Genomic DNA, 15,213 nt, shown 5'->3' with positions numbered 1-15,213 from the left:
TGAGATCTGGCCTCTCAATCTCTACACCTCTTTTCTGATTAACCTAATCTACAAAGAATCTGATCCAAATACAAAGCCTTCCGAGGGAAACTCGATGGCAGAGGTTGTGGAAACACTTGGAAAGAACACAATGATACATGCTGTATGAAGTGAAAGAAAATCCTTCCTGGGGGGGGAATGGTGTGTTTGAAAGGCACTCTACGGGGCTCATCGTATCCACACTCTACGGGGCTTATCGTATCCACACTCTACGGGGCTCATCGTATCCACACTCTACGGGGCTCATCGTATCCACACTCTACGGGGCTCATCGTATCCACACTCTACGGGGCTCATCGTATCCACACTCTACGGGGCTCATCGTATCCACACTCTACGGGGCTCATCGTATCCACACTCTACAGGGCTCATCGTATCCACACTCTACGGGGCTCATCGTATCCACACTCTACGGGGCTCATCGTATCCACACTCTACGGGGCTCATCGTATCCACACTCTACGGGGCTCATCGTTTCCACACTCTACGGGGCTCATCGTATCCACACTCTACGGGGCTCATCGTATCCACACTCTACGGGGCTCATCGTATCCACACTCTACGGGGCTCATCGTATCCACACTCTACGGGGCTCATCGTATCCACACTCTACGGGGCTCATCGTATCCACACTCTACGGGGCTCATCGTATCCACACTCTACGGGGCTCATCGTATCCACACTCTACGGGGCTCATCGTATCCACACTCTACGGGGCTCATCGTATCCACACTCTACGGGGCTCATCGTATCCACACTCAAGGTCCGTTCCTGGCTAAGGAAAGAGGAAATCCTTGTGCTCTGTGGGATGAGAGTTCAACTGTGGTGCATTAGCTGATCCTTCATCATCTCCCCCTCCACCTGCTCCCCCTTTCATCATCGACACACTATGTGGATGTTATCTTTAGCCGTATGGATTCTCAATGTCACAAATCTCACTCATGGATATGACTATGATGAGTATTACCCAGGCGAGGAGGAAACCAAGGTGAGTAACTAACAACAGGTTTCTGCTCTTGCATTATGTGTCATATTGTACGTTAACGGGACAGATAACAATTCCCCAGGTTAATGCTTTTTCTGCATGGTGAACGTTTATTATGCACAGAACTCTGATTTCAGTTCAGAAATAGGCCTGTGAAAGTATTAGACTAGTGTTGTTGACTACATCAGTTTGTTGACTACATCAGTTTGTTGACTAATTCAGTTTGTTGACTACATCAGTTTGTTGACTAATTCAGTTTGTTGACTAATTCAGTTTGTTGACTAATTCAGTTTGTTGACTACATCAGTTTGATGACCACATCAGTTTGATGACCACATCAGTTTGTTGACCACATCAGTTTGATGACCACATCAGTTTGATGACCACATCAGTTTGATGACCACATCAGTTTGATGACCACATCAGTTTGATGACCACATCAGTTTGTTGACTAATTCAGTTTGTTGACTACATCAGTTTGTTGACTAAATCCGTTTGTTGACTAAATCTGTTTGTAGACTAAATCTGTTTGTTAACAATCAGTTTGTTGACTAAAGCAATCTCAATCGTTCAATAAACAGACAAGACAGGCAGTTTCCCACACTCGTTACTCAGGGCGTAGTTGTTGGTTTCACTACAGTGGGTGTGTCTTTATTTGGCAATACAATCCCCTCCTCTGTGGCTACATTGTGTGTCATTGAAGGTGAATGAATGAATACATCTTAATGTGCATGTCTATTTCCCCTGTTGAGGGTGGTAGGCCACACCTTTAGACAGCCATGTCTACCTTTGAAAAGGTTGAATGGAGAGAGGGATTGAGGGATTGTCAATTTGGATAATAGAGTCCAGTGAGGATTTGTTTGAAACACAAGCAAAGTGACTTTTGATGGTTACATTCCACTCGAGCCATTCAGAGCTGTGGCTACGTTATAACAATAGTGAGGTAAACTGACAATAGGTTGGGTGTGATGATAAACATTCACTCTGAAGACTATGTCAGATCATGTAGGTTGCAGTGCCTTGTGTGTCTTTGTGAGACGGGGTATGGGTGAACGGATGATCTCCGCATGTGTATTTCCCATCGTAAAGCATGGAGGAGGAGGTGTGATGGTGCTTGCTGATGACAATGTCTGTGATTTATTTAGAATTCAAGGCACACTTAACCAGCATGGCTACCACAGCATTCTGCAGCGATACGCCATCCCATCTGGTTTGTGCTTAGTGGTACTATCATTTATTTTCCAACAAGACATTGACCCAAAACACACCTCCAGGCTGTGTAAGGGGCTGTTTGACCAAAAATAAGAGTGATGGAGTGCTGCATCAGATGACCTGGCCTCCACAACCACCCGACCTCAATCCAACTGAGATGGTTTAAGATGAGTTAGACCGCAGAGTAAAGGAAAAGCAGCCAACAAGTGCTCATCATATGTGGGAACTCCTTCAAGACTGTTGGAAAAGCATTCCTTATGAAGTTGGTTGAGAGAATGCCAAGAGTGTGTAAAGCTGTCATCAAGGCAAATGGTGGCTGTTTGAAGAATCTCAAATATAAAATATATTTATATTTGTTTAACACTTTTTTGGTTACTACATGATTCCATATGTGTTATTTTATAGTTTTGATGTCTTCACTATTATTCTACAATGTAGAAAATAGTAACAATAAAGAAAACCCCTGGAATCAGTAGGTGTGTCCAAACTTTTGACTGGTACTGTATAAATACTTACATACATATATTTACCAATAGTGAACTCAAGGAATCCATCGGAATACGCAGAACTTTGATTATAACAGACATAATAACCTTGTTCCTTATCTCTAAGAAAGAACTTGGCTAATCTCATTGGAAAAAATATGATCTTGCATTGCTGGCTCAGTTTCCATGGTGTCGCTGCCAAAGTGCCAGTCTAGCTTTACCAACTCGGATAGATACAACAACAGCATTTGTTTCCAGAATGACAAGGTAGCACCCATTACAAACTCATGTGTACACTACCGTTCAAAAGTTTGGGGTCACTTAGAAATGTCCTTGTGTTTGAAAGAAATGCCTTTTTTTTTGTCCATTAAAATAACATCAAATTGATCCGCAGTCTAGACATTGTTAATGTTGTAAATGACTATTGTAGCTGGAGGCCCATTATCAGCCACCATCACTCCTGTGTTCCAATGGCACGTTGTGTTAGCTAATCCAAGTTAATAATTTTAAAAGGCTAATTGATCATTAGAAAACCCTTTTGCAATTATGTTAACACAGCTGAAAACTGTTGTGCTGATTTAAAGAAGCAATAAAACTGGCCTTCTTTAGACTAGGTGAGTATCTGAAGCCAAGTTGCCAAGAAACTGAAGATCTCATACAACGCTGTGTACTACTCCCTTCACAGAACAGAGCAAACTGGCTCTAACCAGAATAGAAAGAGGAGTGGGAGGCCCCGGGGCACAACTGAGAAAGAGGACAAGTGCATTAGAGTGTCTAGTTTGAGAAACCGATGCCTCACAAGTCCTCAACTGGCAGCTTCATTAAATAGTACACGCAAAACACCAGTCTCAACGTCAACAGTGAAGAGACGACTCCGGGATGCTGGCCTTCTAGGAAGAGTTCCTCTGTCCAGTGTCTGTGTTGTTTTGCCCATCTTAATCTTTTCTTTTTATTGGCCAGTTTGAGATATGGCTTTTTCTTTGCAACTCTGCCTAGAAAGCTAGCATCACTGTTGACGTTGAGACTGGTGTTTTGCGGGTACTACTAAATGAAGCTGCCAGTTTGATTTCTTCTTTAATCAGAACAACAGTTTTCAGCTGTGCTAACATAATTACAAAAGTGTGGTCTAATGATCAATTAGCCTGTTAAAATGATAAACTTGGATTAGCTAACACAACATGTCATTGGAACACAGGAGTGATGGTTGCTGATAATGGGCCTCTGTACGCCTATGTAGATATTCAATAAAAATCTGCCGTTTGCAGCTACAATAGTCATTTACAACATTAACAATGACTACACTGTATTTCTTATCAAGTTGATGATATTATAATAGACAAAAAAAATAGCTTTTCATTCAAAACGAAGGATATTTCTAAGTGACCCCAAATTTTTGAACGGTAGTTTCTCCTAATGCAATAAATTTCACATGCTGTTGTGCAAATGGAATAGACAACAGGTGGAAATGATAGGCAATTAGCAAGACACCCCCAATAAAGGAGTGGTTCTGCAGGTGGCAACCACAGACCACCTCTCAGTTCCTATGCTTCCTGGCTGATGTTTTGGTCACTTTTGAATGCTGGCGGTGCTTTCACTCTAGTGGTAGCATGAGACGGAGTCTACAACCCACACAAGTGGCTCAGGTAGTGCAGCTCATCCAGGATGGCACATCAATGCGAGCTGTGGCAGGAAGGTTTGCTGTGTCTGTCAGCGTAGTGTCCAGAGCATGGAGGCGCTATCAGGAGACAGGCCAGTACATCAGGAGACATGGAGGAGGCCGTAGGAGGGCAACAACCCAGCAGCAGGACCACTACCTCCGCCTTTGTGGAAGGAGGAGCACTGCCAGAGCCCTGCAAAATGACCTCCAGCAGGCCACAAATGTGCATGTGTCTGCTCAAACGGTCAGAAACAGACTCCATGAGGGTGGTATGAGGGCCCGACGTCCACAGGTGGGGGTTGTGCTTACAGCCCAACACCGTGCAGGACATTTGGCATTTGCCAGAGAACACCAAGATTGGCAAATTCGCCACTGGCGCCCTGTGCCCTTCACAGATGAAAGCAGGTTCACACTGAGCACGTGACAGATGTGACAGAGTTTGGAGATGCCATGGAGAACGTTCTGCTGCCTGCAACATCCTCCAGCATGACCGGTATGGCGGTGGGTCAGTCATGGTGTGGGGTGGCATTTCTTTGGGGGGCCGCACAACCCTCCATGTGCTCGCCAGAGGTAGCCTGACTGCCATTAGGTACCGAGATGAGATCCTCAGACCCCTTGTGAGACCATATGCTGGTGCGGTTGGCCCTGGGTTCCTCCTAATGTAAGACAATGCTAGACCTCATGTGGCTGGAGTGTGTCAGCAGTTCCTGCAAGAGGAAGGCATTGATGCTATGGACTGGCCCGCCCGTTCCCCAGACCTGAATCCAATTGAGCACATCTGGGACATCATGTCTCGCTCCATCCACCAACGCCACGTTGCACCACAGACTGTCCAGGAGTTGGCAGATGCTTTAGTCCAGATCTGGGAGGAGATCCCTCAGGAGACCATCCGCCACCTCATCAGGAGCATACCCAGGCGTTGTAGGGAGGTCTACAGGCACGTGGAGGCCACACACACTACTGAGCCTCATTTTGACTTGTTTTAAGGACATTACATCAAAGTTGGATCAGCCTGTAGTGTGGTTTTCCACTTTAATTTTGAGTGTGACTCCAAATCCAGACCTCCGTGGGTTGATAAATTTGATTTCCATTGATCATTTTTGTGTGATTTTGTTGTCAGCACATTCAACTATGTAAAGAAAAAAGTATTTAATAAGAATATTTAATTCATTCAGATCTAGGATGTGTTATTTTAGTGTTCCCTTTATTTTTTTGAGGAGTGTATATTTATTGATTATACATACATATATATGTAACCTTTATTTAACTAGGCAAGCCACAAATTCTTATTTACAATGATGGCCTACCAGGGAACAGTGGGTTAACTACCTTGGCAGAACGACAGATTTTTACCTTGTCAGCTTGGGGATTCAATCCAGCATCTTTTCAGTTGCTGGCCCAACGCTCTGACCACTAGGCTACCTGCTGCCCTGATAAACTCTGTTGAGATACTCAATACACTCTGTTCAGATACTCAATAAACTCTGTTGAGACACTCAATGAACTCTGTTGAGACACTCAATGAATTCTGTTGAGATACTCAATGAACTCTGTTGAGACACTCAATAAACTCTCTTGAGACACTCAATAAACTCTGTTGAGACACTCAATGAACTCTGTTGAGACACTCAATGAACTCTGTTGAGATACTCAATACACTCTGTTGAGATACTCAATAAACTCTGTTGAGACACTCAATGAACTCTGTTGAGACACTCAATGAACTCTGTTGAGACACTCAATGAACTCTGTTGAGACACTCAATAAACTCTCTTGAGACACTCAATAAACTCTCTTGAGACACTCAATAAACTCTCTTGAGACACTCAATAAACTCTCTTGAGACACTCAATAAACTCTGTTGAGACACTAAATAAACTCTCGAAACACTCAATAAACTCAGTTGAGACACTAAATAAACTCTCTTGAGACACTCAATAAACTCTCTTGAGACACTCAATAAATGTGTACATAGTATATTGCAGTGCATAATCAACTGAATTGATTTTGATTGAATTTTGTTAGATCAAATATATAAATCTATTCATTTTGTTCCTCGATAGGCCCCGCTGGTTGGGGAGGGACTCCGTGATTTAGACACAGTGTCCAATGTGGACGAGCTGGTGGAGCTGTTGTACCCAGAGTACAGTCTGGTGCAGCATTGCCTACGTAGGAAAACCCAGCGCACCTCCACTCCTCTCCATCCTGAAGACGACGTCTGGGCCTGGGGCAAGCCCAGGGAGGGGGCACTGTACAAGTCTGACGACGGCACCTTTGACGGTAAGGCTCTTCAGTTAATTGGCCCTAATAACAGTCTACACCGATAGAGAAAGGATGTTGTCTTCCCATCCCACAGGGTGCAGAATTTTGTGTGATAACCCCATTTCTCTTTCCCCAAACCCACAAATGGGTGTCTTTGTTAAAAGGAGAAAGAAAGGACTTTGTTCATTTTCCTAACAGTTAAAGAGGCCCCTCCCTTTCATTGATCATCCCCAACCTCTATGAAATGATCCCAGAAACAATTCAAAGAAAGGAAATCAGATCCAGTGACTAGAACACTTCTAAAGAAACCAATCAGACCTAGTGACTAAAGCGCTTCGAAAGAAACCACTCATGCTGGAAAATTGACCACGACCAGTGCCAGTCAGAAGGAGGCCATATTGAATTAGTTACCGAGACAAATTGCACATAATTATGGTGGTCATCTGACAACAGAGATTGCACTAAAAAGTAAATGATTTGTTGAATTCAATCCATCAAATGACATCTCTCATAATGTGGCTTAGTTTGTGGCAATGTGGCTCTGTGATTATCGGAATGGGCTTTCCAAAAGGAAATGAACCATTACAAAACTCTAACTGTAGGTGTGGGTACAACATGTCGTTGGATGTTGCAACATAGCCTAATCCTAATGTAGCAGCATTATTAGCAGGGTGACTTAAGATGGTCAAGAACAGAATGTTCCGGATGTTCTATTGTATTCCATATCAGTCAGGATATTCTTTATATCCCTGATAACCTGTCTGTTGCTGTTCCTCCATTCATCCCTGATTACCAGTCTGTTGCTGTTCCTCCATTCGTCCCTGATAACCTGTCTGTTGCTGTTCCTCCATTCATCCCTGATAACCTGTCTGTTGCTGTTCCTCAATTCGCCCCTGATAACCTGTCTGTTGCTGTTCCTCCATTCGTCCCTGATAACCTGTCTGTTGCTGTTCCTCCATTCATCCCCAGTTATTCTGGAGGAGATCCAGCGTACCATGTGCAGTCCTCGGGAGGTGTGTCTGGAGGTGTCTAAAGAGTACCCAGAGAGCACCCGTCACTTCTACATGCCTCGCTGTGTGTCTGTGCACCGCTGTGGGGGCTGCTGTACCCACGAGGGTCTGTACTGCACCAACACCAGCCATACTTACAGCAACAAGACGGTGAGCAACAGAGGACAAACTAGATATCATTCAAAATGTTCAACAATGCTGACACTCAAGTAAAGTTGCTCTTAAACTGTAATAACATTAGTAAGGACAGTCTATTAACATGTTTCAACATATCTATTTAAGTGAGTTGTCGTTTCATAGTATACAGTAAGAAAGGATATAAGGTAGAGCCCAAATCTGAACGCCAGTCATTGACACGGTGTTGTTTCTCCTGTGGACTCAGCTGCTGGAGATGACTCACCGTGAACACTCTGTGGTGATGGTGGCGTTCGTCAACCACACATCCTGTGAGTGTCTGTCCAAGAGGCCCCAGCACTCCGTCATCAGGAGGGCTGCTGCAGCCCACCTCACCGTGTGAGTGAGTAGTGAGGAGTAGTCACCTTCGAGACGCAACATCTGCCCCTGCAGATCGAGATACAATGTGGACACACACACAATTATTATTAAGCAATACCATTTTCAATAGCAATACCGTTTTCAATAGCAATACCGTTTGGTTCATGTTGAACAACATCTTTTAGGTAGGTAGCCTAGCGGCTAAGTGCTTTGGGCCAGTAACCAAAAGGTCGCTGGTTCGAATCCCCAAGCAATCTAGGTGAAAATTCTGTCCATATGCCCTTGAGCAAGGCACTTAACTCTCTATGCTCCTGTAAGTCGCTCTGGATAAGAGCGTCCGCTAAATTACAAAAATATATATAAAAAAATGTGAGAAGGTACAATGTAACAATATACAGTGCCTTGCGAAAGTATTCGGCCCCCTTGAACTTTGCGAGCTTTTGCCACATTTCAGGCTTCAAACATAAAGATATAAAACTGTATTTTTTTGTGAAGAATCAACAACAAGTGGGACACAATCATGAAGTGGAACGACATTTATTGGATATTTCAAACTTTTTTAACAAATCAAAAACTGAAAAATTGGGCGTGCAAAATTATTCAGCCCCCTTAAGTTAATAGTTTGTAGCGCCACCTTTTGCTGCGATTACAGCTGTATGTCGCTTGGGGTATGTCTCTATCAGTTTTGCACATCGAGAGACTGACATTTTTTCCCATTCCTCCTTGCAAAACAGCTCGAGCTCAGTGAGGTTGGATGGAGAGCATTTGTGAACAGCAGTTTTCAGTTCTTTCCACAGATTCTCGATTGGATTCAGGTCTGGACTTTGACTTGGCCATTCTAACACCTGGATATGTTTATTTTTGAACCATTCCATTGTAGATTTTGCTTTATGTTTTGGATCATTGTCTTGTTGGAAGACAAATCTCCGTCCCAGTCTCAGGTCTTTTGCAGACTCCATCAGGTTTTCTTCCAGAATGGTCCTGTATTTGGCTCCATCCATCTTCCCATCAATTACAACCATCTTCCCTGTCCCTGCTGAAGAAAAGCAGGCCCAAACCATGATGCTGCCACCACCATGTTTGACAGTGGGGATGGTGTGTTCAGGGTGATGAGCTGTGTTGCTTTTACGCCAAACATAACGTTTTGCATTGTTGCCAAAAAGTTCAATTTTGGTTTCATCTGACCAGAGCACCTTCTTCCACATGTTTGGTGTGTCTCCCAGGTGGCTTGTGGCAAACTTTAAATGACACTTTTTATGGATATCTTTAAGAAATGGCTTTCTTCTTGCCACTCTTCCATAAAGGCCAGATTTGTGCAATATACGACTGATTGTTGTCCTATGGACAGAGTCTCCCACCTCAGCTGTAGATCTCTGCAGTTCATCCAGAGTGATCATGGGCCTCTTGGCTGCATCTCTGATCAGTCTTCTCCTTGTATGAGCTGAAAGTTTAGAGGGACGGCCAGGTCTTGGTAGATTTGCAGTGGTCTGATACTCCTTCCATTTCAATATTATCGCTTGCACAGTGCTCCTTGGGATGTTTAAAGCTTGGGAAATATTTTTGTATCCAAATCCGGCTTTAAACTTCTTCACAACAGTATCTCGGACCTGCCTGGTGTGTTCCTTGTTCTTCATGATGCTCTCTGCGCTTTTAACGGACCTCTGAGACTATCACAGTGCAGGTGCATTTATACGGAGACTTGATTACACACAGGTGGATTGTATTTATCATCATTAGTCATTTAGGTCAACATTGGATCATTCAGAGATCCTCACTGAACTTCTGGAGAGAGTTTGCTGCACTGAAAGTAAAGGGGCTGAATAATTTTGCACGCCCAATTTTTCAGTTTTTGATTTGTTAAAAAAGTTTGAAATATCCAATAAATGTCGTTCCACTTCATGATTGTGTCCCACTTGTTGTTGATTCTTCACAAAAAAATACAGTTTTATATCTTTATGTTTGAAGCCTGAAATGTGGCAAAAGGTCGCAAAGTTCAAGGGGGCCGAATACTTTCGCAAGGCACTGTAGCTGTCTGACTTTAGACAAGGATACTGAAACATTCCATCTGATCCTATCTGATGTGGACAACAACAAGGGTGTGACGATGCAAGGGAATGAGCTAGATCATCAGATATTTGGTCAAAAGTGCTTTGAGTGTGCATTTGCCTTTGAACTGAAGCCATGTGGAAGAGGCCATGTTTCCCCCTGCTCTCCTCTCCCTGTGTCCAGCCTAACTGCTCTTGACTGCTGTGTGTAGGCTATCTGCCAGGCCAAGGCCAGCAGGGAGGAGAGCCAGATTCAGTTCCCTCTCACAGGGAGGAGCCACATGCCGCCCATGGTGTCCAGCCCCTTCACAGGAATGCTTTGTGAGAGTAGCCAAGCAGTCCCCCTAAGCCAAGAAAAGACCTCCGATCTGATCCTGGCCTGTGTGTCCCTGCTTCCCTCTGCAGGTGTTCTCCGCCAGATGTTCCCTGCAGTACAGGACTGGTCTGGGACCCCACCAGCTGCCTGTGTGTTCCCATGGACACAAGCTTCTTCTCCGAGAGAGAGCTGGGTAAGTTAAACTAACTCCATACCCATACAACCCCAGTACAGTCGTTTCTGTTCGCCAACACCCAGAGATACCTCATAGGTCAGAGAGTTGGCAAATTAGGACGATATACATTGAAGTGACATGTACTAAACCACATGCCGTCTGTCAATAAGGGGCACCCAATAGCATCTCTCCTCTCCACCATCTGGTTCAGAACCCCTGGAGTCGGCCTTGCTGGCGCTGTGTGGCCCCAACAAAGTCCTAGACGAGGACAGCTGTGAGTGTGTGTGTGAGAACGGTCTGACAGAGGCCAGCTGTGGGCCGGGCTGGCGTCTAGACCAGGCGTCCTGTGAGTGTCTCTGTGAGGACCAGCCCGCCCCGGGGACCTGCCCTCCCAACCAACGCTGGGACCCAGAGCTGTGTGGCTGTGTGTGCCAGTCAGAGTGCCCCCGTAGCCAGCCTCTCAACCCAGAGACGTGCCTGTGCCAGTGCAGGGATAGCCCTCAGACCTGCCTGCTAGAGGGCAAGAGGTTCAACGCACACAACTGCAGGTAAGAAATAGAATCTAACACAGAAGGCATTTCATATGATGCTGGATGTCCCCATAGACCTTTATAGAACCTCCCCGAGTACTATTCCCAGAACTATGATGCTGTCACGGTGGCCAAGGTAATAATACGTGTTGTTTGACCTAAGTTGGATCGGACAGCGTGGGAACAAAAAGCTATTACTGTTATAGGTACAGTTATTTTTATTTGAAAAGAGCAAAACACAACATCTAAACCGCTGTGAAATATACACCACATTTTTTTTTTCACCAGGTAGGCCAGTTGAGAACAAGTTCTCATTTACAATTGCGACCTGGACTAATAGTATATGGACACCTGCTCGTCTAATATCTCATTCCAAAATCATGGGCATTAATATGGGGTTAGTTTGCTGCTATTACAGCCTCCACTTTTCTGGGAAGACTTTCCACTAGATGTTGGAACATTGCTGCCATAACAGCCTCCACTCTTCTGAGAAGACTTTCCACTAGATGTTGGAACATTGCTGCCATAACAGCCTCCACTCCTCTGAGAAGGCTTTCCACTAGATGTTGGAACATTGCTGCTATAACAGCCTCCACTCTTCTGGAAAGGCTTTCCACTAGATGTTGGAACATTGCTGCTATAACATCCTCCACTCTTCTTTGAAGGCTTTCCACTGGATGTTGGAACATTGCTGCGGGGACTTCCATTCAGCCACAGGAGAATTAGTGAGGTCAGGGCTCTGATGTTGAGTGATTAGGCCTGGCTCAAGGTTGGCATTCTAATGAATTCCAAAGGTATTTAATGGTGGTGAGGTCAGGGCTCTGATGTTGAGTGATTAGGCCTGGCTCGAGGTTGGCATTCTAATTCATTCCAAAGGTGTTCGATGGTGTTGAGGTCAGGGCTCTGTGCAGGCCAGTCAAGTTCTTCCACACCGATCTAAACAAATAATTTCTGTATGGACCTCACCTCGTTCACATTGCATTGTAATGCTGAAACAGGAAAGGGTCTTCCCCAAACTGTTGTCACAAAGTTGGAAGCACAAAATCGTCAAGAATGTCCTTTTATGCTGTAGCGTTAAGATATCCCTTCACTGGAATTAAGGGGCCTAGCCCGAACCATGAAAAACAGCCACAGACCATTATTCCTCTTCCACCAAACTTTACAGTTAACACTATGCATTCGGGCAGAGAGCGTTCTCCTGGCATCTGCCAGATGGTGCAGCGTGATTCATCACTCCAGAGAACGCGCTTCCACTGCTCCAGAGTCCAATGGCGGCGAGCTTTACACCATTCCAGCCAACACTTAGCATTGCACATGGTGATCTTAGGCTTGTCTGCAGCTGCTCGGCCATGGAAACCCATTTCATGAAGCTCCCGATGGACAGTTCTTGTGCTGACGTTGTTTCCAGAGGCAGTTGGGAACTCATAGTGAGTGTTGCAACCGAGGACAGTGTATTTTGAATAACCAAAAATATTGTATTTTCAGCTATTTGAAGCTGGTGTACAAAACCGAAAGTAAGACACAAAACTCAACTTAATAATGGGATGCATAGAAATAGAGCACATAGAACAGATCTACTGCTTCTTAGACTTGCTTTCAATAAGAATTACAGATCTATAACTCACATTTCTATGTAAATTTGGTCAGGTTGCCCAGAAAGTTAAGCAATAAGACCTGAGGTGGTGTGGTATATCGCCAATATACCACGGCTAAGGGCTGTTCTTAGGCACGACGCAACACTATTATAAACTGGTTACCAATGTAATTAGAACAGTAAAAAGTATTTTTTTGTCATACCCACATGGTCTGATATACCACGTCTTTCAGCCAATCAGCATTGAGGGCTCGAACCATCCCCGTTATAATCTTAAATACTGAATGTTATCATGTTAAATACTGTATGCTATAATGTTAAATACTGTATGCTATAATGTTAAATACTGTATGGTATAATGTTAAATACTGAATGGGTATAATGAGCAATACACATTTCAGTGGAATGTCAAATCCACATAGTTCACAGTTCTACACATCTGTTAAACGTAACGATAACTACAGAAATATTACAAAACACTTCCCAATAGTAACAAGACTTACATAAGAAGTACAACTCTAGCGTGAGAATTCATATCCTGCTTACTTCCCTTAACATGAAGCTGAGGCAAGGCACCTGACACATTTCTTTGGAATGGAGAAACAAGATTTTCCAGTAAGCACAGAATTCCCCTCTCCAGCAAGAGATTTTTTTTGAACACTGGAAAGAATCATTAAGACTATGGGGATTGGTCCCAGATTACACGGACGCGCATAAGTAGCCTACACACGCAGGGTCATGCACGCAGCCCACAGTTATATTGAATCTACATTACATTGCGTAAAACCAACAGTTCTGTATGTTTCTCTTCCCCTACACCAAGCTGTTACCGGCTGCCCTGCAGAAAGCCACACAACAGCTGTCCAACAGGCTTCTACTACAGCCACTACGTCTGCCAGTGCATACCCAACCACATGAGGTCAGGGGAGTGGAACTGACAAAGCTGGGGTTACCAGCACTGGTGTTACCAGCACTGGTGTTACCAGCACTGGTGTTACCAGCACTGTGGTGTTACCAGCACTGGTGTTACCAGCACTGGTGTTACCAGCACTGGTGTTACCAGCACTGGTGTTACCAGCACTGGTGTTACCAGCACTGTGGTGTTACCAGCACTGGTGTTACCAGCACTGGTGTTACCAGCACTGGTGACAAACTCTAGGGTCAATGTACTGTAACTGTATGGTGGAAACGAGGCGGTGTGTTTGCAATGTAGAGCCGGTAGATGGAGGCTAGAATAGGGGAATGTTTTTTTATGAATTCTCCTGATAGGCCGCGAGGCTCTCCATCGTCAGACCAGGGAACATACAATGAAGCACACAACGATGCAGTCGTCTAGATACTGCAGGTCATGGTCTGAATCATGGACATTATTGACATTGCCTCAGATTCATTATGTGTGGCTGTTAAAATGAAAAAAAATATTCATTCCATAAAATGAAATAATTTTTAGATTATCTGACATGGATATTTATTGCAAGTGACCCTGCAGCTCTTCGAGATGACGATGACATAACTGGGAAGAAACGCCCTGACATGAGAAGGAAGACAAAAGACTGAAATGTAAAGCCCATGCATATACTGTATTGTACAAAACGTGTGACTGTAGTCAGTGGTGGCTGTGAATGAAAAGTGTGTTTTTAATGTCATATCCTATTTGTATTGTATTTAAAATACACGCTATTGATAAAATAAAATACAAACTTGATTGGCTTTGGTAAATGTGTACGGTGTGTGTTTGATAAGAGTTTTGTGACAAGAAGTTTGGCAACAGACTATGGGAACCACAGACTGGCACCATGGAGAGTGTGATGTGATGTCTCCAATCACAAAACAAAGGCATTGAAAAACACACACTCCTGCAGTGAAAATGGATCCAAGACCTTTGTCTCAAATTCCTCATACCAGCCGTATGTGTTTGGAACAATAAACACTATCTCGAGGTCAATTGCAGAGAGATCTAATTCCCATCTGGCTTGTGTCTTTAGAAACTGCCATCCAGAGTTGGTACTCTAAACCAGCGCAGCCCTCTGTACAGAAACAGGACTGCATAGCTAAACTCAGTGATAGTAGCTTTTGTTTGTGATAATCCAAATAGTTTGGTTTATAAGTAGGCCTACAGAGTAGAGACAGTACTTTAGACGGTTGACTCTTTGTCAAGGGTGATATATGTTTTGTTTGTGGAAAGGTCACTTTTTTTGTTTTTACAAAGTTCAATATTGTGAATCTCAATTTCAAGGCTACACCACCGTCTCAAAGTGTCAATTAAAGTGTCAATTCATCTCATGAAATGTCTTTTTCTCAGTTACTATGATTGAAGGGGAGGAATGGGAAGACACACAGTTCTCTTTGATGCTCTTCCTAAATCCTGTTAGTATAAATTGTGGAAAAGATACTATGTAATGCCTATG

General features: G+C 44.0%; 1 protein-coding gene across 1 annotated transcript; it reads left to right on the top strand.

The window, feature by feature from the left end:
• The first annotated feature begins 898 nt into the window (after positions 1-898).
• On the top strand, positions 899-14,974 carry LOC109873854 (vascular endothelial growth factor C-like). Its single transcript, XM_020465575.2, has 7 exons — positions 899-1,027; positions 6,442-6,658; positions 7,610-7,800; positions 8,033-8,163; positions 10,596-10,699; positions 10,893-11,229; positions 13,629-14,974. Exons 1-7 carry the CDS (start codon positions 929-931, stop codon positions 13,741-13,743), a joined length of 1,194 nt encoding a protein of 397 aa, XP_020321164.2. The 5' UTR covers positions 899-928; the 3' UTR covers positions 13,744-14,974.
• The last annotated feature ends 239 nt before the right edge of the window (positions 14,975-15,213 follow it).

This window comes from Oncorhynchus kisutch, linkage group LG29 (assembly GCF_002021735.2).
Source record: "Oncorhynchus kisutch isolate 150728-3 linkage group LG29, Okis_V2, whole genome shotgun sequence".
In the NCBI taxonomy this organism is placed as follows: domain Eukaryota; kingdom Metazoa; phylum Chordata; class Actinopteri; order Salmoniformes; family Salmonidae; genus Oncorhynchus; species Oncorhynchus kisutch.
This window is presented reverse-complemented; position numbering and strand designations above follow the sequence as displayed.